The 22,513-nt window shown below is 34.0% G+C and overlaps 1 protein-coding gene across 1 annotated transcript; it reads right to left on the bottom strand.

Moving 5' to 3' along the window:
* Positions 1–15,809: 15,809 nt before the first annotated feature.
* ENODL1 (early nodulin-like protein 1) lies at positions 15,810–17,574 on the bottom strand. Its single transcript, XM_089788110.1, has 2 exons — positions 17,341–17,574; positions 15,810–16,855 (listed from the first exon to the last, which is right to left on the bottom strand). Exons 1-2 carry the CDS (start codon positions 17,519–17,521, stop codon positions 16,008–16,010), a joined length of 1,029 nt encoding a protein of 342 aa, XP_089644236.1. The 5' UTR covers positions 17,522–17,574; the 3' UTR covers positions 15,810–16,007.
* Positions 17,575–22,513: the final 4,939 nt, after the last annotated feature.

The following is a 22,513-nucleotide window of genomic DNA, read 5'->3' on the forward strand; positions in this document are numbered from 1 at the left end:
ATTTGAGATTGGTTGGAGATTGTCATCACTGGTTTGTGCTCATGTATGTCATGTGAGAGATGACATGGTTATTACTTTATCTCTTTCCTTTGTTAGTTGTAGAGAATTTGGGAGACTATTGGAGACTTGTTATGAGAGTTTTTTCTTGCAAGATATTGGTTTATGTATTGTGGATTTCCTTGAGACTACATGGATTCACTTCTTTGAGATGTGTTGAGTGGATTGGTTATAGATTTGACATTATCTTTTGCAGTAGGAGCTTCTTGGTATATATGTGGTAGGTATTGCTCTTGAGGCTTGTGATTGCAAGTTGCAGATTGGATATGTCAGTGATATAAGATTCACTTGTTATACCTTTGAGGTATGGATAGTTGGATGGGTTTGGCACTTTGTTGTGGGTGCTATTTCAGCTATGGATATTTTGACAACTATGGATACATGTGATTACCTTTGGATCAGGTTTTTTATGTGCTTGGAATTTTAGTTGGTACAGGATTTTATGATCTTCTAATGCGACAGGTTGGGTGGTTTTCTCTTTGGATGGCTTCTATGTATGTCCAGTGGGAGTGGCACAATAGGAGGTGAGATCATTCATGTTCGAGATGTTGGATACTTTGATTTTGTTATGGGTACCAGGATGGAGCATTTGGTGTATTTTGATCCATGATGGTGGATGTGCTGGGAGGGATTGTTCCCTTGTTCATTTATGTGGCTATGGATTGACACTATGCAATGTATACAACAAGTGGGAGATTGTTGAGATAATGGTATGTTTTCTATTCTCTTGCATGTGGATTTTAATTCCATATTTATTTTAGATCTATTATGGGTTATGTGGAAATGGTTATATTCTTTATTGCCAAGTTTCCTTACACTACCTAGCATGGAGATTGCAACAAGTCTTGTACAACTAGAGAAGGAAGGAAAAACAAGTAAGAAAAATAGACTTCCTCTCTTTTATGTCTCTATGATTATAGGGGATAAGCTAGTACATAATTGCATGATTGATTCAAGGGCTAGCAATTCACTAATACCTAAGTGTGTTTTTTATGTCCAAGAAATGAAATATGAGGCCATTGTTAGGGATGTATTGTAGTTGGATGGTAGTACTTTCAAGACTATAGGAATCCTTAGGAATGTTGAAATGGCCCTACATGCATGCCCTAGTTGTACTATAGTTCAAGATATATTAGTTGTTGAAGTTAAGCCACACTTTTCCATTTGTCTTTCAAGAGATTTTACTACACAAATAGGTGGCTACATATCCTCTGATTGGTCATACATGTTTTTTAGAACATGATATGGGACTAAAGATTCAATCAGAGCAAAACCTTTGGCCCTCAATCATATTGATCCCTACACTCATAATCTCATCAATATGAATTGCCCTATCCTAGAGATAGATGAAAATGACATAATAAATGATCCTGCCACTTTCTTAGTAGAGATACCTAATTTCCTCTTAGATGAGTGGGCTGGTGCATATCAGTTCAATCTTATATTAGAAACCCTATTGATTGTCCTTGGTACTAATTGTATATTAGAGAAGGATGCTTTTGTCCCTAACCTTATGAAAAACAAAGAGGATACAAGTGGGATATGGAGCATGTACTTTGATGGATCAAGGAATAAAAATGGATCAGGTGCTAGTGTGATATTGGTTTCCCCTACACTAGAAAGATATTACTTCTCATTTAGGCTTTATTTCAATTGTACTAATAACATGGCGGAGTATGAGGCATTTGATTCAAGGTCTCCTACTTGATCAAAAAAGATAAATTCAAGCCTTAAGTGTATATGGAGATAGTGATTTGATTGTCCATCAAGTGAGAAATCAAAATGTCACCAAGAATGGTTTGCTCAAGTCATATAAATATAAAGTATGGGATTTTCTTGAAAGTTTTAATGCATTTAATATTCAAAGCATCCTTAGAAAAGAGAATAGATATGCTAATAGACTTGCGATAGTGGGTGCATCTTATGATGTGCCAAAGAGTCTTGAGGATGAGAAGAAGTACTAGATTAAAGTGGTCACTAGACCTATTATTCCTAATAATAATGTCAATTGGCAAGTGTTTGAATCTAATGCATAGATTGTGAGTTTCTTGCATAATGAAGAAAAATTCTGAGATAGAAATTAGTCAAGATTACATGACTAATATAGGGATCAAATTATTAATCTCAGGTCCAAAAAGTTGTCTAAGGTTCTAATTACCTTAGAAATTTCTTTCACTCTTGATGATCGAGCAAGAAATAGAGGTATGAACCTTGCTACAAGTAAAGATGATCATATACCAGTCATGGTTGCTAATGGAAGATCCTTAAACATGGGAAAGGTATGTACTAAAGTTGAGCAAGAAAATTTCATTCATCTATGTTAGGAATTTAGTGATGTGTTTGCATGGACATATGATGACCTAAGGGGTTTTGACCCAAGTATATTTCAGCATACCATAGATTTAAATGATAATGTCAAACTAGTAAGACAAAAGAAAAGGCCGGTGAATCCTAAAATTTAACCCTTGGTGAGAAATAAGCTATCTAAGTTGATTGAGGCTAATATTATCTTTCCTATCAAACATTCCTCTTGGGTAGAAAACCTTATCCTTGTTATGAAGAAGAGTGAGGAAATCATATGATGTGTAGACTTGAGGGACCTTAACCAAGCCTCCCTTAAAGATCATCAAACCCTTCCTTCCATGAAACAAATCTTATCCAAGATCAGTGGTTCACAAAGGTTCTAATTCCTAGATGGATTTTTTAAGCTACAATTAAGTGTTGGTTAAAGAAGCTGATAGGTATAAGATTGTATTTACCACAAAATAGTGTACCTATGCTTACAACAAAATGCCATTTGGGCTAACAAATGTAGGAGCCACTTTAAAAAATGCTATGGAGATGGCCTTCAAGAATATGATAAAAAAAATTGTATTGGTCTATCTTGATGACATTACAATATATTCTAAGAGTGTGATAGATCACTTTGGCCATCTCAGACAAGTCTTCTTAAGATGTAGAGAGTTTGGTGTGTCCTTAAATCCAACTAACTATGTCTTTTCCACTAACCAAGGAAAGTTTTTAGGACACATTGTATCTAAGGATGGTCTAACTATTTATTTTGAAAGAACTAAGGCCATTCTTTCTCTCTCCCTTCCTAGCCACAAGAAAGGGCCACAAAGTTTCCTTGGTAGGATAAATTTTGTAAGGAGATTCATTCCTAATTTAGCTACCATGGTGAAAAATCTTACAACAATGCTCAAGAAGAATGTGTTCTTTTCATGGAGCAAGGAAGGGAAAGCAAGTTTTGAAGAAATAAAGGTAGTCGTAGCCTTAGCCCCAACTCTCATTAATCCAAACTTTAAGAAGGATTTAATTCTTTACACCTTAGGAGGTGAGTCAAGTATTTCTACTATTTTGACTCAATTTAATGATAAGAATGAAGAACAACCCATTGCATTCTTTAGTGAAGGGATTAAAGGATATGATGATAACTATATTTGTGTGGAGAAACATGTCCTTACGATCATAAGATCTCTGAATAAAGTTAGACATCTCTTATCCCATAATAGGATACATCTACTAGTGCCCCATGCATGTGTCAAGGATTTCCTTTTGGGAAAAGATATTAATGAGAAAAGAGTTGGTTGGATAACTAAAGTTATGGAATATGATGTGGACATTCAAATCACCAAGTTGGTAAGAGGAAGAGGACTATGCAAGAAGATGATCTTATCTCAAGAATTAGATGAAGATATTGCCTTATTATTGATAGAACAACAAGAAGTAAGGAATGAGAATCCAAAGAGCTAGATAGATGACATGAAGACCTTCTTAGTAGGAAATAGATATACTCAAGGATTAGATAGAGCTAAAAGGAGACAATTCAAATTGCAGTCAATCCCTATGCCATAGTTGATGGTATTATTTTTAGGAGGGACTTCAATGGAGCATTGCTAAGATGTATAGATGTAGATCAAGCTAAAAGGATGATTAAAGAGCTTCATGATGGTCCCAATGGTGGCCACCTTTCAGCAAGAACAACTACCATGAAGATAATGAGAGTTGGGTACTATTGGCCAATCTTATTCCATGATTTCCACATGTATATTAGGAAATGTGAGAAATTTGCCTTCTTCTTAGGTAAATAGAGGTTAGCGGCTCTTCCCCTACATCATATCTAGGTTTATCATCCCTTTTCTCAATGGGGATTGGATTCCATAGGCCCAATTAATCCTCCATCTAGTTCTAGTCATAAATGGATATTGGCTGCTATAGATTATTTCACTAGGTGGTAAAAGGAAATTGCATTAAAGGATTCTACAAAGAATTTAGTTGATGAGTTCTTCGATGGAATTGTCACAAGGTTTGGCACTCCCTCTACCATTATTTTAGATAATGCTAAATCATTTGTAGGAGCTTTGATATGTTCATGGGTTGTAGATCATGGCATTTACCTCAGCACATCTTCTAACTACTAACCTCAAGGTAATGGATTAGTTGAATCATCCAATAAGAATTTGATTAGGATAGCCAAAAGAGCTATAGAGGATAATCAAAGATGTTGGCATCAAAAGTTGAAAATGGCTCTATAGGCTAATAGAATAACACCCAAGAGGTCTATTGGGAACTTTCCTTTTATGCTATTGTATGGTAGGAAGCAAGGATTCCTATTTCACTAGAGTTTCCATCTCTTGAGTTGGATCATTAATTGTAGCTAGCTAAAGATGATGCTATGACAATGAGAATACCATAATTGATGGGGTTGGAAGAGAAGAGAAACCAAGAATTGCAAACCTTGGAAACACATCAATGGGAGATGAAAAGGTCCTTTTACAAGAAGGCTAAGCTTAGGAATTTCAAGAAAGGTGATCTTGTGCTAAAATGGGATGTAGATAGAGAAAAACTAGGGACACATTCAAAATTTGATGCAATCTAGAGTGGTCCCTATGTGGTAATCAATTGCAAGTAGTTGAATGATTTTCCATTAAGTAGGCCCAATGGAGAAATTCTGCCTATTCCAGTCAATGGGATATATCTTAAGCCCTATTTCTAATGATTTTTGTTCCATGTACATAGTTAGAGTAGATTTCTTTCTCTCCTTTCCTATTTTCCAAGAAGTGTAGGGTGCACATTGTGTTGTTCCTCTGGAATGACAAGTTTTGAGGAGTTTTGTAGAGGTTGCAAAGATAGAACGAGTATGTTTTGTGGTTCAAAATGCACCATAAATAGTTGAATGGATGATTTTTATGGTCTCAGAGACTCCATAGCCCAATGGATTTTTCAGTGGTCACTGGTCATATGCATACCAGGCTTGCATCTCGTCTGAGTCACTAGAAATGTTATCTTAAATGCCCTCTCACTAAATAAATTTCTTTTAAATGATAAGTCATCTAGGGGTCACCCAAGGCTTCATTTATTTTATATATTAAAAGTTTTTCATGAAATGATTTGACATTGGATATATCCTTTTTCCTAAATCTATGTAGCCTTTTTATGTTATGCCCTTGAAATATTTTAAGTTGCAATCGTGTAAATCACCCTTTGGTTCACATAGTCACAATGTAGTAAGAGCTAATCGAAATTCAAGTGGGAATGAGGTGATTGCACTATTTTCTTTAGTCACAGTGGGTTAAAGTTTTACTAAGGGTTAGGCCTTGACAATGTGATTGGAGTGTTTGTGCACAATCACATGGGTTAAGTGAAAAACCATAGTAGATGCTGTGATTGAGAGATCTTCTTTGCTTCATAGGGTTGCAGCGAGTTAAGGTTGACCTTAGGTTAAGACAGTAATAGTGCGATGGTAGTTAAGATCCTAGGCTTCGTAGGGTTACGGTAGTTAGTAAGAAATGTTGAGGGTAGGCCATGAAATAATGATAATGGTTTGTTCAAATAGTCATAGGCGTCTAATGCTAGGATGGATATTAAGTGGAAATGATACAAAATGCCAGTTCAAGTTGTCGCCTAATCATGGTAGCTAGGGGAAAAATTAAAGATAACCTACAAAGATAGATAGTTGGTCATGATTTTATAGAAAACAATAGCTAATGAATAAGGTGGTGGAAAAGTGGCGATCATGGGTAGTCAAACATGAAACATAAAGTTGAATCCTAGCAGGGTGGTAGAATAATAAAGGATAATTGCTCCACGTGGCAAGCCCTGATGATTGACTCTAGTTGACCAATGGAATAGCTGATTTGGCATACTAATAATAGAGGAAATGACTCTTTGATGGTAGATCCAATCTTTTTGATCTCCTTCAACCACTTTCATCGTTCCCTATGCCTGATAAATGTAAAGGAGCACTCTAGTATCGCCTAGAGGTCTATGTAATCGGTCAGAACCTCCATGGTCTTCGTTTCTATCTTCTCAAGGATCTATTTGGTAAAGAAGTGATTTTCTTGCATCTGGATGTGTGCCATTATCAGATCTTTCCTAGATTTGTAGTAACTATTCTCTATAATCTTGAATGCAGTTGTTGAGTTTTTCCTTAGTGTAGAAGCTATCTGAGTTATGCTTAAGCTATAAAAGCACATTTTTGTAATCTTTTGAATGATCAATTCTTCTCTATTTTTCTTGGCATGTTTTGGCATACACATTGTAAATTCCTTTTGCCTTTGAACTATTCATGATATTCTATTTTATCTCTTTCAGCCATTGATGTATTGTGCAAGATCTATTTGCCTCTCTTCAATGTATTGCGGTTGTTTGTCATTTTTCATTTGCATAATTGTATCTCATTTGGCCTATGAATGATATAAACTAAATCCCTTCTTCCTTGTGTCATTTTTCTAGTTGTCTACTATATATGTGATTGATAGATAAAACAATTCTAAATCTATATATTTTGATGTCATAATAGTTAACTATGCATGTATGGATAGGGAAAGGATTGAACACTCTATTTTGGTGCATCACCTCCTTAGGTTAGATTAGGTAGTTTTCTTTCATGCATTCCTCCTCCCTTTTCCTCTTTAAGAGTAGTTAGGTGCATCCTAATAGAAAAGGAAGTTGGCCTTCCCTAGAGACTCAACCTCAGAGTTCAAGTCCCATAGATTAGAAGTTTTTTCCATGTTTCGCAAGGTTGCCTTTAGGTAAAAACATTAGGCAAGGGTGCAAACTTTTTTGACAATAGGAAATTTGATCCTATATTTGAAGAATTGTAGAAAGTTAAGTTCTCCATATTGGAGGATCTTATAGGAAGAGGAAGAGCTTGGTCTCAAGATCTAGTATATCAAGGTATCTATGGTGCTCTTTTTCCACCACCTTGCCCCAATTCCTAGAGACATAGTCATTCCTCATCACCTCCTGTTTTCCACACTCAAAACCCAACACTATGAAATGCCCTTACACTTCATGGAGTAGCCACCCCTATTATTGTTACCTTTCAGGCTATACATATTATTCTTCCTACCTTAATGGATGTTCCATGTTGTAATGCCATTGGCCCATTCCAATTATTTGCTAATAATGATCTACTTAGAGCCTCAAGAAAGAATTTTCCTAAATTAAATGGTGATGGGAAGGTCTCTACTAATGAGCACATTGTAGCTTTCTTTACTGCATGTAATATTGTTTGTCCTAAACATGAGGATGTAGCAGTAAGGATGTTTGTTGAGACTTTGGTTGAGAATGATGGTGATTGATTTTAGCACCTCCTTGTTGGATATATCAGAAAGTAGAATGATATGTAAACTCTAGTTGAAGCACACTATAAAAGTATAGAGGATGAGTGCACACACTCTCTTAACTCAACTTACCTAGATAAAGAAGGAACCAAGCATTCCTATGAGAGATTTCATTGCCACATTTAACAAGCTAGTTAATACAATCCCTACTGCAAGTAGACCCACTACTGCTAACTAGAAGATGTTCTTCATTAGCTCTATGCCCCCAAACATAAGCTTTCAAATTAGATGTGTGCATGTGGCTAATTTTTTTGCTACTAAGACTTTGGAAATTGAGTAGGAGGATGACCTGATAATGGCCAGAAAATGGAAAAGAGATTTAGAGTGGGGCATCTACAAGATCTATTTGTGGTGTTACTAACAATAGTAAAGCAATGCTTCAAAATCTCTCTAATTAAATGATTTCTAGGAAGAGACAAATGGTAAAACTTAGCCTTTCACTCTAGCAACTGTATCATGACATTCCTCATAGGTAAAATGAAGGTAGACCATTGAAATTATCATCTTCTTAGCAAAAGCTTGCTATTAAGGCACTTCCCAAAAAGAAAAACATGTGCATTTTTCATCTATGAGCAGATCATGACGGTGATTCTTGTTCAAAAATGAATAGATACAAGTAGCTCACTACTTCTAATGAGCTAACCATTGAGTACCCTAAAAGTGAAGATGATTATGCTCCCCATGGTGACTATGGAAAATTATTTTTGGAGTATGAATTAGATTCAGAGGTTGGAGGTGATTGCTTCACCACCTTGGATAGAATTTAGACGACTATGGCTACAAGAAGTTGGAGAGAGAAAAACTTAGTGAACTTTGTTCCTTCCTGGAACACAATCACTTGCCATTCACCAACTATAGCTAGAGCATCTACTCTTTCATCTTGGAGGAAAGAGAAATCACAGTTTGAACCAAGTGGTAAGCCTCCTTCCTCATTTTATATTACACAATATTGTAAGGAAGCTCATATCCAGGTATCTCCCTTGAGTATCTCAAAAACCCATCCGACCAAATTTCAAAAGTTAGTAGATTATTGTAAAAGTGATGCTAATGCCAAAAATTAGCCTAATGTCAACTCTACCATTAGAAATGACTAGTCTCAATTGGATAGTGCCCCCCAGCTAATTAAGAGCCTATTTTTCCTATACTCTTCAAAGAGGAAGAAGTATTAGTTTTAGCTACCTCACTTGGTCAAAACTTGGACCCCTTCTATGTGTCCTTGTATGTAAATGGCCATAAGCTTAGCAACTGTATTATTGATTTTGGTGCCTTTGATAGCATCATGCCCTTTTTAGTTGCTCATTCCCTTGGCTTGCCCCTTACCAAAACTTTTGGATTTTTCTATTCCATGGATGCAAAGCAAGTGCCTCTAATATGTCAAGTAAAAGATGCACAAGTGGCATTGACTGCTCACCCTGCAAAGAGAATGAAGTTAACTATCCTTGTAATAGATATTCCTACTAGCTACAAAATGTTTTTAATTAGAAGCTTTTTTAGAGACATGGGAGGTGAGATTAAGATGGATCAGTCTCATACCATTATTCTCATGGGCAATAAGAAAATCAAGCTAGAACCTAAGGAGAAGGCCAAATTCATAATTTTAAAATATGATGATCCCAAGGCACTGATCTTGTATCAAGAGATGGAGTTTGGGAATTACATGATGTTATTTTATTATGATTATTAAGAGAAACAACCAAATCCTTCTAGTGATTTGAGAATTTGAACCCTAGAGTTCAATGGCAGTTGTGCAACTATCGGGTCTAGGGCTACTGTGGTGCTTGTGTCCCCAAATGGAGATGTAACTCAACTTTCCTACAAGTTGTAAGTCAAGAACACAGACAATACAATAAAGTATGAAGCCTTGTTGTTATGTATCATTGCTAGAAAGTAGAGAGGAATCAAAGTTATAAGAACTCAAGAAGATGTTGAGTTTATAGTAAAACAAGTTTGAGCTCAGTACACTATGAAAAATGCTAGACTCAAGAACTACAAAAAAAGAGTGTGGGATGATATTGAGCACCTAGATGCTTTTTCAATTTAAGTTGTTCCAAGGGATTATAATGCAAAGGAAGACTTATTAGCAATGTCTTCCTCACTATTCTCCCTCATCATAATTTCACAAATAATGAGTACAAGGTTGAAGTCTTATTCAGACCAAACATTCCTAATAACATAGAAACCTGGAAAGTATTCAATGATGATAATAAAATCAAATCTTTATTGGAAGGATCTAAACCCTTTAACAATTAGTACTTTGAAGGGAGTGAAAATGTTTGCAAGGATCTCTCCCTTGATTCCAAGAAGAAGTTTGAGCTTGGAGCTAAACAAATCAAAGGTAACAAAATCCCTCGTCACCTTATTTCCCTTGAGAAATATTTTGATTGCCATGATGAATTTATTCAAAGGGAAAGAGGGAGGAAAGGTAGAACTTCTAGATAATATGAAGGGATGAATATTGACACCGAATATAAGCCTAAAATGGTTAATATTAGTTTTAGTTGCTCAAAGGAAGAAAGAGGAAAGGAAAAGGCTTTGTTGATAGAATACTAGGATGTGTTTGCCTTGGGATATGAGGACCTAAAGACATTTAGGAATGGTGAGATCAAGCAAAAAATCCCCCTCAAGCTTGATGTTGTTTCCTTTAGGAAAAAGTAGTGTAACTACAACTCTATGGTCTCTAATGCCATCTTTAGGGAGGTGCACAAGATGTTGGAAGCCAAAATTATCTACCCCATACATCATTTGACATAGATAGCTAACATTGTCCTAGTCTAGGAAAAATTGGGGAGACCATAATTTACATGGACTTTAGAAATTTGAATCAAGCATCTCTAAAGGACAATTATGCCTTTCCTAACATGAAGCACCTGTTGCAAATAGTTGATGGCCTCAAAATGATGTCCATGCTAGATGGATTCTTAGGTTTCAACCAAATTGAGGTAAACTCAAAATATCAGTTGAAAACTACATTCACCACTCCTTGGGGAACATTTTCATATAATAGAATGTACTTTGGGCTTATTAATGTTGGTGCCACCTTTCAATGGGCTATGAATTCATCATTTTCTAATCGAAAGGATAAGATCATTGTCATTTATTTGGATGATCTAACAATCTTCTCCATGAAAAGAGAAAATCATCTACTAATATGTAAATAAGATCAACAAAATTTACTTTGGGCAAACCCTTGTCGTTGGGACTACTCTAGTGAGACTCTATTCTTTTTAGGTTTTGTTGTTCATTTAGTTTAAGTAGAAGTTATGGAATGAATGTGTTAATGTTGAAAGTTAGATTAATGTGAATGAACTTGGAATTATTTCCTTTGATTAATAGATTGTATGCTTTATTATCTTCAGCATAGGCATGTCTTCTGTTCATCATGGTTTGTGTATTTAGTTTAGTTCTTTGCATAAGGAAGCTAGAAATTGGTTGGGAGCAACTAAGGAATAGATAGTCTAGGTATTGTCAAAACATTGGCTAACTATATAATCTAGGAATTACTTACTTCACTATCTTTCCTTTCTTCATGTTGTTTTAGTTAATCTTGCATGTTTCCTTGCTCTGCATTGTTAGTTTGAGTAGATTGCATATTGTGAGATAATCCCCTTTCTTTTCCTAGGTTGTTTAAAGTGTTGAGCAACTTGGCTTTTGCCTCTTCTACTCTCTGGTTAAGAGCATACCCCCAAAATCTAAAAGGAAAATTCATTGCATATCTTGCACTCATAAGGGAGTTTGTACCTTTTAATTTAGGGGTCTTTAATAGATTACTACACTGACCCATTCTATTGTTAACTTTGTGTTTTCCATAAGCCTTTGGGAAAGTAAAGAGTCAAGGTATAAACCAATATATCAAAGAAGATAAAATTTTAACCAACACACCATCAACCTGTCTCAACTCCTCCTCAGTCACCAACTAAACATGAATGAAGATCGCATACATGTATAAGTTAGTATTGGTTAAAATTACTCCATTATAAAGACTAACTTTAAACCACATATATTGCAACAAAAAAATGTATACACGTATTGACACAATAGGATCCCATGCCTCTACATGTCCCTCCTCTCTCACATCAAGCTGTGTAGTCTTTGTACATGTGTCTAGTGTATCATCCTCCTCAAATACAAACTAGTACTCATAAAGATCACCTATGGACCCAAACAAATATTCTTGCACATTTTGCAAGTATGGGGCAAGCTCAACAATGATGAACTCACGCTAGCATCATGAACATGGAGTGGCAACACTGACCTAGCCTAGGATATCAATAGGCTACTCAATCTATGGATGACTCTAATAGTCTAAGAGCTAGCCTCTGCAATGATACCAGGATGTTGCACTAAAGAAGGGGGGAGACATCAATGGGGGGACAAAAGTGTCAGCTTTCTTCCATTGGGAAAAGGGTCTATCTTGAGAAGCTCCTCCTCCTACACCCATGTTGGGCCTCATGCTCCAGTAGTTCACCTTGAGGTGCAACACAAATTCAGCATACAATTTTTTAATGAAATAGAATAACACCTCTAAATTTTTGTGTGGAGGTTTGTCAAAAACCATCCACAAACAATCCCAAAAGTTTGTATGCATGGCTTAATTTGTGCACCATTTAATTGATAATTTGGGCTTTATGCATTCTACTAGTTTACCAATTTTTGGGTCTGCAAAAAGGTTAACTATATCATCTTTAGTTCTATTTAGGGCCACAACCTCATCATAGTCCAACTCATCATCAAACATGGCATGCATTTGGTTAGGCCAGTGAAGAGTGGCATTTTGTTCCCTGGTAAGTATTTGAATATTATCCACTGTGGTGTTTAAAGTGGATAACATGGGAGCCAATGCATGTATATTGTTATATGTGGTTTGCAAAATTTTCAGTTTAGTGAGATTTTCAAATATCAAATCTTCAATTCAAGGAGGGTTTTGAGGGGGGAGAGGATCGTTTGGTGGAGGGTTACGAGGAACATTATTTCCTGGCTCAGTGTCATCATTTGGGTTAGCCATACCTATTAAATTGCAAAACATAATTTCTATTTATAAAACTTAAATTTCAAAAAAAAAACCTAATTTTTAACAAATTCTATTTAGAACAACTAATTTATATTAAAATTCATGGGTAAAAGCACATATCTGTGTCACCGTTTGTGATACAAAAACCTATTTTGGTCAAATCTCATTTCTCTATCAAACCCCAATTTTTTTCAAAAACTAAAAATACCCTTTTATAGATCTCAAATTCAATATCATCATTATATAAATTTTTGAGTGTTTTGATTAGTTATAATATGTTATAATCTCAAAATACTATAAGTTGATATTTCAATGTTTCAAAAGATGCTCCCTCAAAAAAGGTAAAAAAATAGTAAATCATATCAAAAAATAAATAAAATTGTATTTATCTCTAGAGGAGAGAATTCTCTTCATGAATATGTAATTTTTTTTCAAAAAGGTATAGATTTGATAGGGAAGTTTTCACGATAGGAAAAAACTGTTAGATTTTGATAAGGTCGAACTTGAGTACTTATAACTAAGAAAATACACATCAAAAATAATTATTTCTTTTTTTGTTCACTAGCTATACATGTCATCTATAAGATATTTTCAAATTAGAACAAAAAAAATGATTTGCATATACTTGTTTGATGGGAACTACACCCTATATTTTTTACAGTTAAAAAAGGGACTTCAAAGTAAAATAAAATGAATAAATTCTTATTTAAAAAAATTATAAAAGTTATAAGCATAAAATTCATCCAATTCTACACATTTCATCAGTTTACATCATCTTCATATTTTAAACACAGATACCATTTTTTTTGTCATTAATGTTGAACTATAGAATTATGATATCATGTTTCTTTATAAAAGGTGACACAGGTTTGTGCTTTTACCCTCATTCAAATCATTAATAAAAAATAAAAATAAAAACATTACCTATATATCTGATACCTATTCCTATATCCGATACCCAAAATGGAGCAGCTCAAACAAACAAACCCAAAACCAAAATGCCAAAAATTGCTCTCAAGTTTTTTTCAAAAAATTCTTTGTCATAGGTTTCAGGTATCCAATTTCATATTGAATACCTGATATTATATTGAATACTTGATAATAGGTCAGATACCCGAAAAGACTCGGCCCAAACTTTTTTTCCTTGGTATCATAATGAGTTGAAAAAATTCAGAGCAGATTTTGAAATGCTTTAAAACATTTTCAAACTCCACTTTTTTCATATCACCACTTTTTGGCACACCATGATCCTGCTCATACCCATATCAAATATAATTTAAATCATTAAAAACACATTTTATGTCATTGAGGGTTCATTTGGTTCCTGGAAGATGACATGAATTGGCTTTTTCAAAATCTAGATTTGAAATTTTTTTTGTTTGTTTCAAAATTGGCAAAATGGAGTTAGCATACCAGACTTTCGATTTTGCCTCAAAACTAAGTTTTTCAACTTCCTACTAGCAAGTAGGAATTGAAAATCAAAACCTAGTTATGTTTTTTAAGGAGTGTAAAAACAATACATTGGACTACTTTTTGAAATTTGTCTTCAACTCCAAGCTTATGCATAAAAATGTGTCTTCACGCTCATCTTTCGAGTGAAACAAATAGTTCAAGTAAAATCCCAAAAATTAGAATGAAGATTTGCAAAACCTTGATTTGGCTAAACTGAGGTTTGTAGACATTTGGGTTTTTTAAATTCCATGAACCAAACAGACCTTAAAAGACAAAAAAAAAAGAAAAAGAAAAATTGTATCCAACAGTGATAAAAATAGAGTGTCATAAAATGTATAAAATAGTTTGAAATATAGAACATGTGGATACAAATATATATACACATAGGCATAATTAAAAACAATACACATTTTTATAATTTCTTTTATCTATACATTTATTTTCATGAAAATATATATGATTTTACATTTTAACTTTCATTTTTCCATTCATAATTGAGATAAATTATATTATTGTATTTTAGAGTCTATTACATACACATTTAAATAATTGATTTATTTTTACAAAAAAAATAGGGGGAGTACACTTAATTTGATTAAATTGTCATTGATATCATTTATAAGATTATAAATAAAAGATAATATTTTAAAATGAAACATACAAAAATGTGTTATTTTCTTGACAAAAAAATTAATCAAGTTTCTATTAAGATAATTATTTAATTGTTTTTAGAAAGAGTATGATCATTTAGATGCATTGTGTACTAGTTATACCATTTATTTTCATAAGAAATAAGTTTTTGTGAACTTATTACAAATAAAACATAAGTCAACAAATTTGACTTGAAAATTACATTGGAATTTTAGAAATAAAATAATAATTTTAGATTATAAAAATCTTCACTTAACAAATTTTCAAAAATAAATTCAATAACATTAATAAATCTCTTTGGTTGTGGGAATAAGAATATGAGAATAGGAATACGTATTGCAGAATTGTTTTTCTAGAATATAAAATAAGAATACATGATATTCCTATTCCTATTTGGTTCAATCGAAATTTGATGGGGAATTCATGGACCCATAAATTTATGTTTTCTAAAATAAAACAAATTGAAATAGGAATACATATTCCAATTCCACCTATTTATGTGAAATTGCAAATGCTCATTTTTGGGCCAAAATTGGAATACATATTCCTATCCAAAATTCCCATTTGGTGCACCCAAACGGAAAATTTGAAATTTTAAGAATTGACATATACCTATTCCACTCATATTCCAACTACCAAACGGACCCGAAATGAATTTCATTTTAAAGATACGGAATTTTTTTTTTTTAATTAAATCTATTGCGTACGTCCATTTATGAGTCATACACTAGCCCTACCATTTACAAAATATACCCTTCGAAGACGCATACGTTGACACGATTTTAAACTTTTGAAATCACTTGTTTGGTCATTTTAAACTTTTATTATAATTTTGTTTGCCCAAACACGTGTATACTCAAAACTGGCCACCGTAGTCCATTTTAGTTATCGCAGCAAACTTTTTCAAGTGGAGGAGGTGCAATCTCCACCATCAAATTATAGAGCAATGGAAATCTGGTCGACAGATATGTAAAATTACATGTAACCGAATCGGTTCACACAATAGTCCAAGATAGACAACAAATGTAGTCCCAGCTAAATAGACTATATGATAATAAAACAATGAGTAGGTACTAGTGCTATTACATGTCGGCAACAATGAATAGTAATGAAACTGAGAATAAATAATAATAATGGAACTCTGAATGTACGTTGAGATCACGCATGAATGAGCGATAGATTCTGTATATGGATGTGTACTTATTAGGCCCTTAGCTGTTAATAAGTCTAGTATTTACCAAAGTAGCAAAGAGAAGAGGGATGAGGAGATTTGGTGAAGGAAGAATAGCGGAGGAGGCAGAAGGATTTGAAGGCGGACTTTTTGGAGAATTTGAACTTTCTTGTGGTGCAGGAGGAACAGCTGACCCTGTTGGAGATGGAGTTGGACTGGTGGGAGATGGTGGAGATGGAGGTGAATTAGTTGATGGAGATGGAGATGAAGATGGACTGTTCTCAGGAGACAAAGATGGAGATGGAGAGGATGTCGGACTCGTTAGAGGAGATGGAGAGGGAGAAGAAGTCGGACTAGTGAGAGGAGATGGAGATGGGGAGGAAGTTGGACTCGTGAAAGGAGATGGAGAGGGAGATGGAGAAGAAGTTGGGCTCGTAAGAGGAGAGGGAGAGGGAGAGGGAGATGAAGTCGGACTAGATAGAGGAGATGGAGATGGAGATGGAGAGGAAGTTGGACTAGATAATGGAGAGGGAGAAGGAGATGAGCTCATTGGAGTAGGAGATGGAGCTAAAGTTGGAGTTGGAGGCGGCCCAAAGAGAGGGGGAGAAGGGGAAGAAGAGGGAGAGGGAGAGGGAGAGGGAGAAGAATTAGGTTTACAATATATACCCTTGCCCATATGACATGGAGCCAAAACAACCACAATGAGCTTCTGCCCCATTTGACACCTGCTCTGGTTCCCACTAATGAAGTAAAAGGGGCCATTGATGGGGAATTTGAACACAGTGTTTCCATCAGTGTAGGATGCAATGGGGCCCGACGTGTTGCACATGTTATAGCTCTCCTCTCTCACTCGCGCAACTGAATCCACCGTATTGTCATATTTGAACACTGCATAATCAATGCATAAAGGTGAATGCAGTCTCACAAAAGTTTGTGATGGTAATTAACAACACAAAACATCTCCAATAAAGACTCTCTCCTACGTAAAGCAATCATAATTTTGTCATTTCATTGAGTGCTAGATTTCCTTATAAACATTTAAGATCACATTTTATGATGTCTTAACTTTGATCTAAAACATCAATAATTACAATTTACATACAATTAAATTGAGAAGACTACAAAATGATACTCATAAACAGTGGAAATCTGATAACTTCAATCATTTTAAGATTTAGTTAAGTGGGAATTTTTTTTATCAAGATTCTAGATCATATTCAATTCTGCTATTTTGATTATAGATTATGAAGTCTGATCTAAAACATGAATAATAAAATTTCACATAAGACCACCACAAATTGATAATCTCATCATCTGATAACTTTAATCGTTTGATTTCACAAACAATCTATGGAGAAAAACAATGAACTTACAGAGAGTATCACCGATTTGGAAGCGGTTCCTCTCGGCCCATTGGTTGTAAGAGTCCTTGTCGGAGGGAGAAGGCAAGGTCCACCCCTTCGCTCCTCCCACCACAAACTGATAACCCACAACACTCTCAACCCACACCAAATTAGCCAAGAAGAAAACCACCCAACTCCAAGATTTTCCCATCTTCTTGATCTCAACCGGTGCAATCTCAGGGGAAGATAAGAAGTAAAAAGCATACAATGAGAAGGCGTGGTGGGTTTAAATAAACGTGAAGGAGGTGTCGGCTAGTTCATTCTTAGCCACACACTCCAGACACCATTGCCTAGTTGCATGTACTTTACGTCACAATGTTGCTACTTTTCAAATGGTGTGAGGAAAAACAAGTGCCATACCAAACAACAACTAATACTTGTGAAGCTGCTCTTGCAACACCTGTGAATGATGAATAAGTCAGCCTTGAATGCTTCGACCAAGTCAATTGCTAGGCAGTTTCCTTGTGTTATTTGTCGAGTCTTCTCAGACTTTTGCTTCCTCCACCCAGATGTGAATCAATCTGCATTCATTCGTAGCGAGGTCAAGCTGTCACCTGCTTCTTCCTTTCATCTCAGTCCTACACGTTTTCCAAGCATTGAGATTGTGGGAGGCCTTGTCTTGTAATGCATAGGAATTGTGGGATTCGTGGCACCATAATATCATAGGAAATATCACATTTGCTTAATGAACGTCAAATCAACTCAGGTTTTCTCAATTCCTTGTAGGCTACGCTCTTCTCAGGCCTCACGATGATCTTAAAAATATCGTTTATTTTTGGACTATTTCAATGCCTCCAATTTTTATATAATTCCCTTTATGGAGTTCAACATCGAAACAAATAGTAAAAGTCGATGGTTTCTATCGAGGTGTCATAGATTTCGTCGTTATGAAATTATTATATATGTAAATTAATAGCCGATCAAATGGTTGTCAATATGAACTCTTATATGAGGAGATAGAACTTATCGTATATCGTATTAAAAATACTATACAGAGCTGTAATAAATATTGTTTTTTTTAGTTTTGGCATATCTCTTATTGAAAAATAAGACATAACTAGCACTTGTAAGAGTTTCAAGGGATAAGCCGATAGAGTAGTTTATGAATATTATCATTGTCTGAAATTATGTAGATCACTAAAGGGTTTAACATATTTTTCTTATGATTTATGAAATTTTTGGTCATGAAATAATAATAGCCACGGTGGTCTAAAAGTGCTTCACAACAAAGGTATTTTTTCAACTCCTCAAGCTATCTCTACCTTTGAGATTTTCACAAAACTTATATTTTCAACTTCCCAAGTTATCATTTTCACAAATAGTGTATTGTTGATTTGATTAACTTTTGCATTTTAGGTGAGTTTTTGACATGTTTTTGAATTGGTGTAAAGCCCATTATAATTTCTTGATTAAGTTATCGATGTGATTGTGTAAAATGAATTTATTAGCGATATTTTTGCACTTTAATAATATTGATTAACTTATGGATATGAAAACTTTCAAAGTTTAGGGTTACTTTTTTAACTCTTTCATCCTATGATGAATTACCAAGTGTGATTCCAAATCATTGATTATGATAAAAACAATAGAAAATAAACAAGTAAATGGTGTGCTAATGGCTTGCATAATGTATGTCTCTATGGTCTCAAAGGCCTTCAATTAAGCTTGTTGGCATGTTGAGATAGGCTCATGATGGGGCACCACCAAAAACACTACAAGGGATGCTATCTTACCCTCCATTGAGTAGAATGTTAGAGCCACCATTGAGTTTGGTAAATCATTTAACTATATTGTTGAATATTTTTCCAAAAGAACATGTTCTAAAGGACGCATATTTAGTTATTCGATCATTATGAATGAAACTATATTCTTCTCAATTTCGTTTATCTTTCTAGCTTTATAATTTTTTAAGTTAAAATAAATTTTCCAATTCTCGAAAGCTTTTTTATTATATAATATTTATTCTTTCTTATAAAGCATTAAGAGTGAACTTTTATGTATGTAAATAGTATTTATTATGAACTTAAGATAATAAATTTGTTTTGTATTTGTCCAAACATAGACTTAAGCAATGAAATATTTCAAATGCTTTTCTAAATAAGTCACCTTAAATCATTAATATATTAAATTAATTTAAATTTTTATTTAAAACTTTATTAGATTGTTATTAATTTCAATTAAATTAATTTCAATAAACTAGTTATTTAATTTTTTATAAGTTAAAAAATATATATTCATTTTCATTTTCATTTTTAAAATTTATTTTTAAATGCTTCAAAATATTTCTATTAATACTCATATATAAAATAAAAGATAACTTACATGAGGTTTAATTTTTTGGTTCAAAGATTTCAATAGTGCATATGTGTGCGCATATGTGTAGATTTTTGCTACCAAGTTATCCTTTGGTTTTCGAGCCTTGTCAAGTTTTCTTTGGTTACCAATATTTCTTTGGTTGTTGAGATTTCTTAGGTTGTTGAGTTATCCTTTGGGTTGCAGAGTGTCTTTGGTTTCTGAGCATTATCGAGTTTCCTTTGGTTGTCAAGTTTTGTTGATTTCATCAAGTTGTAGCATTTATTGGATTCTTTGTTTGCCAAGTTGTCTGTGTGTGGTTTCCTATTGAAGCTAACCTTTGTATTTAATTTCATGATAGGTATCTGTTGTGAGAAGACTTGTGGCTTATCCTAGCATTTAATATGAGATTTTATTTTGGTTGTATTTGCAATAGGTCGACTTGTGGTCATGCATGTATTTAAAGAGTTCATTGATGTGTGTGTGTGTGACGTGTAGACAAATAACCCAAATCACATTTATAGCTTATTTTGAGTTGCATTCCATTGTATTCTTTGTTGTTGATTCAAGGAATCAAGTAAATTCTTAGTATACTTTGACATAATTGTGGAGTTCATGGAAGGATCTTGATAGTAGAGGATTCATTGTGAAAGTTGATGTCTCATTTACAAAGTGAATGGATAGATCATGAGAATCTTGATGTATGTCTTAACTTGTGCAATACCCAATGGATAGGGCAATGATCGCAGCTTTAGGATCTACATTTTATTGGTGTTTGGTTCATGGGTTATGTTGAAATATTTAAATATCATAGTGAATTCTCCCTAACTTGTTTGTAGAGATGAAACAAAGACATCTACTTAACTTGTGAGCTTCTATTTTGTGTGACTAGCTATTACACATATAGTTTTGCTACATAAATGCAGAAGATTCAAGGGTTTCATTTGCTTTGTTTAAATTCTAAGGACATGTTTTAGCACTAGTTATGTTTATGAGAATCCTAGGTCTACCCACCTAGGTTTTGTAGAGCCTGAAGAGTAGAGGATAGTTTCCTTATAGTTGGCCTAGGTTCTTTTCAAAGTGCATCCATCATAGGAATTAGCTACCCTTAAATGTATTTTTTTCTAGCTACCTAGTTATTTAAACACTGCTAAATTAAAAACCAACATGAGATGTGGATTTCTAATCTAAGGTCATAATGGAAATCCATTATGGGTAGGGGAGGCCAAATCACCTTATGGAAGCAACAATGAAGCAAAATTAAAAGTGTTGTATGAAGGCATGAATTGGTGTGAAAAATACAATGAAGTTGATATTGAGGGTGATTCAATTTTAATAGTAATGGCCATATCGATGAGTAAAGAAACAAGTAGGAAACTTTAATATTGGGTGCATAGCATAAAATAAAAAAATTTATGATATGGATAATTATTATGTAATAAATGTAAACAGGGAAGCAAATTGGGCTGTTTTTTTGGTCAAAAACTATCATCAAAGAGAGATGAGCATAATTATGCCCCATGAAAATTTATGGGAAGGTTTGAGAGACATAATTGGCAACAGAAAAAGAGACACTAGTAACAACCTTACAATAAAGGACCTACTCGAGCCTAGGAGTGACATACGTGAAACTTTCAACAAGTGGCAATAACCTCAAATAGGATGGACACTTATTCTCACTTTCTTAGGCTAAGTAAGGATGCATTATGTACATGTATGATGATTATGATATTATTACTATATGTCATGAATATGATATGTTTATCTATATGATTATTTCTTATTTGAATACATTGCTTATGCTTTTCTATGTGATGTATATGTACATTATTGATGATGTTTCATGTCATGAATGTGTCATTTATGATCCTCTATGTTTATGTACTTCTACATGAAGAAATGCAGGTGCCATGTTGATGAGTATGCCCTATGTACCAACATATTATGATTGTAGGATGAAGATGAATTTTTTATGCTAGAGTACTAGACCATAATGATTGTGGGAACCAATTAATATAATGTTAGCAGTATGAGTAGGTTAAGAGATGATTGGGTAGAATGAACAAAAGGACAAATTGACATCAATTGAAAACCTGAATTGATAGATAACAATTACTTTTGAATCTTCATTCTTTGTACAATTATTTTTATTTTTTTTAAAATTATTTGGAGATTGCATTCAAAATTGATGAAACTTTCTGATTCAAGCTGCCCCTATGTAGAGAGTTTCCTAGAAACTTGATATTATTAGGAAACATGTCAAAAATGGAGTAAGTTTAGCTTTGGTGACATTTAAAAATACGAGAAAGATGTGAGTTTTAAGATTCAAGAACATATGGTTAATAGAAATTTCTTTGAATCTACTCATATGGAATATTTAAGAGATAAATAAGGAGAATATAAAATATGAGGAAATGTTTTATAAATAAGGTTCTAGAGTGTAGTGGTTGAAAGAGAAAGGCATAATTTTTGCTTTCTTTCATATGTCTCCAACAAGAACAAGAAAAGGAATACTATTCAAAGCCTCAAGGATGACATGAACCAAGAGATGACTGGTGACATCTAATCAAGGGTGTGATGGCTTCTAATTGTTTTGAAAAATCTCTTAGAAAAGATGCCAAAGTCATGAACAAGTTGGAAGAATGGTTATTACATTGTCTACCTAGTACCTTAGATCCTATTAATAATGGCCAATGACTTTCCTGGGTTACCAAGGAAGGGTTTAAGAATGATGTGCATAGGGTTCTCACTAGTCAATGATTCATGAGTGGTTCAAATATATGAAGTGATATCATCAAGAGTAGGTACATTATTTAGATGGGATTCTAACGAAAGATGGAAAATTTCTATA

This window comes from Cupressus sempervirens, chromosome 6 (genome assembly GCF_028749045.1).
Source record: "Cupressus sempervirens isolate cs-2001-9-10 chromosome 6, ASM2874904v1, whole genome shotgun sequence".
In the NCBI taxonomy this organism is placed as follows: Eukaryota; Viridiplantae; Streptophyta; class Pinopsida; order Cupressales; family Cupressaceae; genus Cupressus; species Cupressus sempervirens.